This window comes from Adiantum capillus-veneris, chromosome 4, assembly GCF_014529385.1.
Source record: "Adiantum capillus-veneris isolate H3 chromosome 4, ASM1452938v2, whole genome shotgun sequence".
Lineage (NCBI taxonomy): Eukaryota > Viridiplantae > Streptophyta > Polypodiopsida > Polypodiales > Pteridaceae > Adiantum > Adiantum capillus-veneris.
This window is the reverse complement of record NC_140934.1, coordinates 26,893,839-26,901,808: the sequence shown is the minus strand read 5'-3', so window position 1 is coordinate 26,901,808 and position 7,970 is coordinate 26,893,839. Positions and strand designations below refer to the sequence as shown.

Here is a 7,970-nt window from a genome sequence, read left to right as displayed (position 1 = left end):
TGGTTTAGAATGATATTTGGATTCATTAAAGTGAACATCATTTCTGCGGACAACCTTTCTGGATTCGGGATCCCAAAGTCTGTACCCCATCTCACCAGAATTACCATAGCCTAGAAAGATGCACTTTCTACTCTTTGGCTCAAGTTTGTTCCTAAATTCCTTTGGAACGTGAGTATATGCCTCACAGCCAAAGACTTTGAGATGCTTGTATGAGGGCATTTTGCCTGACCATATCATCTCTGGCACTGAATCCTTCTGCAAAACCTTGCTAGGAGATTTATTTACAAGATGAACAGCTGTTGATACAGCTTCAGCCCAAAACCCATTTGGCAGTTGTGCATTAGACAACATACTTCTGACCTTCTCTTGTATGGTCCTATTCATCCTCTCAGCAACACCATTTTGAGGAGGATTGTAAGGAGCAGTAAGTTCACGTTTTATACCTTTTGACTCACAAAAGTCCTGAAAGGCCTTTGAAACATACTCTCCACCATTGTCAGTGCGTAAGCATTTAAGATTCTTGCCACTCTGATTCTCCACAAGTGTCACAAACGTTTTGAAAACACTAAATGCTTCATCCTTGTGCTTGAGAAAGTAAACCCATACTTTCCTCGAGTAATCATCTATAAATGTCATAAAGTAAGAAGCTCCCCCTAGAGATAAGTTAGGCATAGGTCCACACAAATCACTATGAACAAGTGCCAACTGTGTATCTCTTCTACTGCTTCTATGCTTATGTGGCTGCTGTGTTTGCTTACCATACAGACAATGTTCACAGAATTCAAAATCATTAAATGAAAAGCCAGGCAAATAACCAGAACGAGACAAGATTTCCATTCCCTTCGTGGACATATGTCCTAACCGGCTATGCCACAAAGAAACGTTCGGCTGCTCGGTTACATTGATTACATTTTTAGAGACATTTGATACATAAATCATGTAAAGTCCTGCAGACTTTGCTCCATGTGCTACTGTCATAGAACCCTTGGATATCTTCCACAGCATCATCAAGTAAACCTGTGGTGATGAAGCTCTTTGTAATTGTGGGAACATGTCTCACATTCTTCAGCGTGAAAGAAGAGCCATTCTGAAACTTCAATTGAACATCTCCAACACCTAAGATCTCACATGTCTGCCCATTGCCTAGCCGAACATGATCTTTAGTGGTCACATAAGAGGTAAACCACTCCTTGTTTGGAGACACATGAAGTGATACTACTGAGTCTATAATCCAGTCACTCAGTGCATTTCCATCAGATGCTGTAAGAAGAGCTGAGTCCATTGTATTCTTCAAGAAGTAGATGTCTCCTAACACTAGACTGTCATCCTCTGCAACAGTGTTTGTCACATTTATTTCTTGAATCTTCACTGAGGACTTGTTCTTCTCACCATGGTCTTCAGCTTTCTCTTTGCCTTTTTCTGCTTTCCATTCTCTGCAGTCTCTTTTCGTGTGACCCTTCTTGCCACAATGGTAGCATTCTATGTCACTCTTGCCTTTAGCACTGCGGGACTTGCTACGAGACTGATTCCTCTTTCCACCTTTGTACTTTTCTTTGGTCCTTCCCCTGACAACTAAGGTTGTTCCTTTGCCTTTTTCCATTGTCTTTCTATTGGTTTCTTCAGTAAGCAGACTTCCTTCTACACCTGCTATGTTCAAACCATCTGGAGGTGCAGAATTACTCAAAGCTGTGCGAAAAGTGTTCCAACTTTCGGGCAATGTGATCAACAGGAACATAGCTCTAACAGGTTCATCAAACTTGACACCTTGAGCTGACAACTGACTGTAGATTGTGTTGAATTCATTCAGATGATTGGACATAGGTGTCCCTTCTTTCATCTTCAAGTCAACAAGCTTCTTAAGCCAGTATACCTGTGAAGCTGCACTCTGCTTCTCATAAAGATCACTCAGCTTTAACCATGCTTGATAAGCCGACATCTCGTCTGCTACATTGAAGTAAACGCTTTCTGCCAAAGTCAACATAATGGTAGAAAGTGCCAATTCATCCATTTCGCTCCATTCATCTTCGTCCATATCTTCTGGTTTTATCCCCTTGAGCTTTATAGGTTTTATTTGCTTCTTTTGTACCAACACGTGCCAAATCTGCTTCTTCCACAATGGGAAATTGGTTCCATCCAGCTTCTTGATATTGTAAAGAGCAGTGTCCTGTGATCCAGCCATAGCTACGCTTCACAGTAGTTTACTTTCTTGGGAAAAAGTCGGTAGAGTTTCCCCTGTAAACTGACCTCTGAACCAATATCAACCTGTCAAATGAACCAAGAAAGCTTCAGATTCTGCAGAAATTTTGGCAGAGTCTCCTTTGTAAAATGGCTCTGGTGTACTAAAAACAGACCAAAAAACAGCTCAAAAAACCACTGTCTCTCTAACACTGTAAACTGTGGGTAAACCTGTCCTGCACCTGTACTGTCTCTGACTGTCCTGTCACTGTCCTGTAAGCATAGACTGCGACAATGCCTCAACGGCAGTAAAGCAAAGATGCAATCCCAACTGTCTAACTCACATTCAATACATCCTAGCTGCCTATCTAAGGGTGCTCGAGGGATCGCTCCAAGACCTGTATCACCAAAAGGATCTCAACATTCGAGAATCCCGCAGCTCAATAAAACCTCACTCGACCCTCAACAAAGGCTGCAGTAAATCTGACAGTACATAGACTTCCCACAAAGTCATACATCCACAAATTTCCCACTGTATGCTGTAACCGCTGCGGCGGTTGTTTGCTGCGTGACTCACAGTCAGCAAACCCTCAACAGACATACATCATCTCTGACAATACATCCCATGTGGAAGTACCTGCAATGTCAGGATGAAATCTGGAATATCAAGCAGCAAACACAAGCTACCTGATGAACTAGTGGATGTCGCCTACGGTCTGTGTGTAGATGCATCCGTGTCGTATGTGACACGCCTCCAAGAACTGTGAGCCGTCCTTCGATGTGTAGATAGCCACAAATCAACACTCTGGGAGTGTCGATATCCTCAGCACCTGCGGTTGTAGGCCGAAAACCCCAAATTTGCAGAGTCGGATCTGCACCCGTCGAGACCACGTAGTCGAAAATGGCCTACGCAGACCTTTGTTGAAGCCGAACGGTGGCCGAGATGGCCGAGATGACCACAGGATTTGGGGCCGTGTCTTCGCCTGTCGAATCTCACTCCAATCTGAGCAGGTGACTCTGGCTACCAGCAAGTGCTGCCCCGAGCCTCGATCTGAGCTTTGATACCAGTTGAAGGAGTACGAGCGGAAGTGCAACGCGAGAGAGAGTGCGAGAAGAAGAGCACGACGATATGGTGAACTCGCTCTACTGTAATGTGTAGAGCATAGTGAGTTCTTATTAGGTTTTTACAAAGAACATGTGTACATACCTGGCGGCCCGCCCACTTACCTGGGCGACCACATTGGGCTTTATACCCCAACAGAAAACTCATTGCTGCTTTGCATGAAAAGCTTGGTGTCATGAACTCCTCTAGAGAAGATGGCTTATCTTCTCATGCACATGATTCATGGAATCATTCATTTTGTACATAATTTGAATATGACATAATTTCTTTTTGGCTTGCTAAAGGCCTTGGTGCACTATAGGGGAAGGTCGTTCAATTTTCATTGCTTGACAAGTGTCCCCAAGGAGGTTTAAAAGTTTGTGAATGAAAAGAAATCATGGTCTTTTGAATGAAAAGAAATCATGGTATTTTCTAAAGTTGCATTCACCTTTCTGGATTAAAAAGTGTCTTCATAGAAGTTTGATCCCATGATCCATGATGTAAAGTATTGATAAAGGGTATTTGATTTAAGAACTTCATAAAGATTTATTTCAGTACTTTGTTTTAGTTTTTTTTTATGCTTAATAAATTTATCCAAAAAACTAGAACTTTGAGTCCCGACAAAATACATCAAGATATAACAATGCAACAAAGCATCATGAGGCCTACCACCCTTGGCGGAAACCCCCTCAGGATGATCTGTTACAACATACCGAGAGTCGAGCAGAACAAGTCATGAATGGAGCTAAACATGACATAGACCTACCGGTAAACATCATATAAGGGGGGAGGCATGATCCTCCATCACCTCGCAGAGTGAACCACTAGAAGACACGATAGTCAACCACAGCCATCAAAACTTCGGAGATCACGCTGCGATGAGGCTGCTAAGGTGAGCCTTGCACCTTGCATCAAGGGGGAAGCGTGCCACTGGATGCCACGAAGAGACGCCCTTGCTGCCACCAACGACCCTCCCCTGCACTGGCACCACAATCCCATCCACAAAAGAACCATTGAAGAGACTAGCTGCCGTTTTGGAGCTTTGTAGATCCATAAGAGACGACCTTCACCACTTCCAAAAAATGAGGGGGCCGACTTGAGGAGGCCGCATGCAAGAAGGGGCGAGCTACCCAGAGCCTCAGATCAAAGCACTCTACCCTCGAACACCTTCAAGCACCCGACCCTAGCATGCTCAGGCCTCGCTCCGCCTCGCCGTATCACTAGACACGAGCATCCTAGCTCCATGGCCTCGAGGCAACAAAGCAAAATAGGTGCAAGCCCTAGAGCTACATCCATGATTAAATCTATGCGTTTCCTCCTCGGCCTTTTTCTTTCTATAAATTTATCTCTTCCTCTTAGGATTGGTGAAGTTTTGTCATCTCCATACTCGTACTAAGATTGAAGAATATTCGTGATGAATTTGTGTTGATGTCATGAATTGAGTGTATTAGAAAGGGGGTGGTTTTCTAGGCCAAGAAATTGCCAGGTGTTGAGAAATCAAGGAGGGAACGTGGCAAGGCAAAAGGGGAATGAGAATCCTGCGGTTGCGATTGGAAAGGCGCACGGAGTGGGGCCAGACTCGGGGGAGCGAGGGGCAGGTCATGTGCAGCATATCAATTGGGCTGATACGTGCCACAGCTGGCCGGCTTTTTTATGAGATATATTCACTCTGCAGGCATCCATGTGCTCCTAAATACCTACACACAGTCCAGCTTTCGCTTTCTGGAAAGCAACCCATTCTGGAAAAACGATAGCGATTGCCTGCTTGGAGCTAAAAAAGGTCACGCTACGATGGATTCGTCTTGAGTCCTGAGTCCGAACTTGCCTGAGTCCAGACTCCACGGAACGCCTTTCCAATTATAATAATAAGGTATAATTTTGTTAAATATAAAGCTGCCGAAAAAGTATGGAAATGGTGTAGGCTTGTAGGGCCGCAGGAGCTTGCATACTTTTATAATAGAGAGAAAAGACTCACAACTAAGACGGGAGACACGACAGTGACACACACTCCCAAGCTGTCCCGTGTGGGCGCCGTGTGCCGTACCCAGTTCTGGTGGCGGTGGTAGCACTGCTTTCTGGTATCATGCAGTAGAGTAGGTATGCTAGAGCGCACCCTCTCAGATATCATATTATGGGCTTGTAGCTTCACAAACTCTCTAGACTTTAGCCAGTTGCAGCTGTAAACGTATTGAGTGCTATCTGGTCGCTGTAGAGCAGTTACATGCTCTATCGGGATTTTGTATGGAGCACAGCTGTGACAATACTAGTGCGGGCTTCAGCGACGCCGTCAGTGGTCGCCGGGCGGCAGCTGCAGCATCTGCTTTGGAGTCTGGCTGGACGGACTACCTAATCAGCTCCTGGCCGGATAACCATGATGATGATGATGACGATGATGTTCACACAGACTGCACTACCAGCTGGAATTATAGTAGTGAGGGGCGGCCCGGACCCCTGGTGGCGCCGCACATGAACGCCTTCCAGGCTTCGACGACGTACGCAAGCAGCAGCAGTTCTGAGGAGGCGTACTTGCAGGGCGCCATCCACACCAGGCTAGCACAGGATGCCCGCGACTCTCTCATCGCGGATCACTCCAGAGCTCGCCACGTGCTGCCAGTGCAGAGCCAGCCGCAATACAGTCATCCCATTTTGAGCGCCGCCGCCCCAGCTCTTTCCTCTCGACGTTTGGTCGACGGGGCCACGCCGCTCAGTGCAGGCGGCCGTGGCTCAGTATACATCTCCGATGCCTCCTCTGGATCTCCGCCCAGATCAGCCCAAGGTCGAGTATACCCGGTCCCCGATGCTAAAGCATTTAATTGCTTCACCCCGGTTCGCATGGCGCAGCACAAAGTGATGGATAACATGGCTAGCGCTGCTGCAGATTCAAAGGGCTTCAAAAGGGCTCGATCTCTGGGAGCCCAATATAATGTCGCCCCACAAGAGGCCGATACCAGCTGCAACCGCGCCAACCTTAATAACAAGGTGAGAAGGCTCATTCTATAAGGATCGCCCCCCTCCGCCCGCCGCGACTCCTTCAACCCTGTGATATTGTGGCCATGTGGATCTGCATTAGAGGCACAGCTTCGAACATTTTTTTGTCTTGAATAATAAAGCATGTCCATGACCTAATGCGCGCGAGAGGGAGAGGTATCAGGAGATTGATGAAGCTCTGCAGTCTGGTGCGAAAAACATGGCGTGATTTCTGTGGATTTTGATGGCAAATATTGCGTTGCTAAATTAGTGCCTCCTCGCCTTAAACTTAGCTAATTTGAAGCTACTTCCCATTCATGTCCCTACTCTTGACCAGCTAAGCAATAAGATATATTGACTAACGTCCTTAGGAAGCAATGGAAAAGTTTAAAGGCTAGAATGATAGGAATGAAAATGTAAAGGAAGGCTTATATTAGACAGTTTTTATAGCTAATGCGTTTACTGTTGACTCGTCAATTATTTCTGTTTTTCACCCTTTATCTTCTAGAGTTAAAGCCTTCACTTCCAAGTTTGTTCATTTAGATGGATTGGAGGGCTCTATTCCTACGCTAGGAGATCTTTATGAATGATATCTCTCACTATCTCACATGAAAATACGATAGCCAACATGCGGTGGCTCAGAAATAGCAAACAAAATAGTTGACAATGGCTTATAGCTAGGCAGAAATGGCCAAAAGGTTAACTACTCTCTCTCTCTCTCTCTCTCCCCCCCCCCCCCCCCCCCCCCCCCCCCCCCCCCCCCCCCCCAACACACACACAAATAATCTAGCTAATAATTTTGGGGTCATGATCTAGCGGATTCGGAATGAGTACTGTCAGTAGCCCCCTTCTCTTTTCTCATTGCACCTTCTCCAACATGCCAAATCTAAGGTGTAAATTTCAATGCATTGTCTCCTTGTTAGTTTAACTTATAAGCTCCTTGTCTTGTACTTATTCCATCAATTCCATCACAAGCAAGGCACATTAACTTGCAAAATCTAGCCCATTGAGTGTGATACCTTTACCATCATCGTTGTTCTTGCCGAAGATTGGCCTTTACCATCAAGAGACGAGTAACCATGGATGGATCTCCTACCACTGTGAAAATCTCAAAACATTTACTATGCCCTTTTACTGTGTTTTGTAGAGAGAGAAAGTTCAAAATGGATTGGCCAAAGCGGGGGCGGGGGGGGGGTCGTCACTAATTGACACCCTCATTTTTTTGGCGGGGATCTGCGATTGAAATCGGCATCGTTTTTTGGCGAAGATCACAGCCGTTCATCCCGAATGTGAACATGATGTAAACTAGATGTAAACTCGAACAAATGTGAACTCGTTGTGAACTTGCATGTAAACTAGATGTAAACGTGAAGTAAACTTAGTGTGAACTGAGATCGTGACGGGTAGGTAGGACTACAGAATATAATGCTATCATCCTCCATGCCTTTCAAAATGCGCGCAGTAGTGTAGTGGTAAAGTAATAGCATTGGGAGGGGGAGGTTGCGAGGTTGAATCCCACCACATACCCTTCTTTTTTCCTCCATATGAATCAAACAGCCCACAATGAACAATCATCTGGGACCGTAGATCCCCTCTTAAAAATGAGGGTGTCAAATAGAGACGTGGGGGGGGGGGGGGGGTTGTTTTTCAAATATTACCGGGGGTATAGCCGCATATATTACTGCTAATATTATCGCAATTATTGCTGTTGTAATTATCGCATCTA

General features: G+C 45.5%; 1 protein-coding gene across 1 annotated transcript; it reads left to right on the top strand.

The window, feature by feature from the left end:
- The first annotated feature begins 5,326 nt into the window (after positions 1–5,326).
- Positions 5,327–6,811, top strand: LOC147458896 (uncharacterized). Its single transcript, XM_086509718.1, has one exon. It carries the CDS (start codon positions 5,519–5,521, stop codon positions 6,275–6,277), a length of 759 nt encoding a protein of 252 aa, XP_086365844.1. The 5' UTR covers positions 5,327–5,518; the 3' UTR covers positions 6,278–6,811.
- Positions 6,812–7,970: the final 1,159 nt, after the last annotated feature.

Bases quoted from the DNA above. Each gene is read 5' to 3' on its own strand.
- LOC147458896 (XM_086509718.1), top strand. From the start codon at position 5,519: ATGGAGCACAGCTGTGACAATACTAGTGCGGGCTTCAGCGACGCCGTC.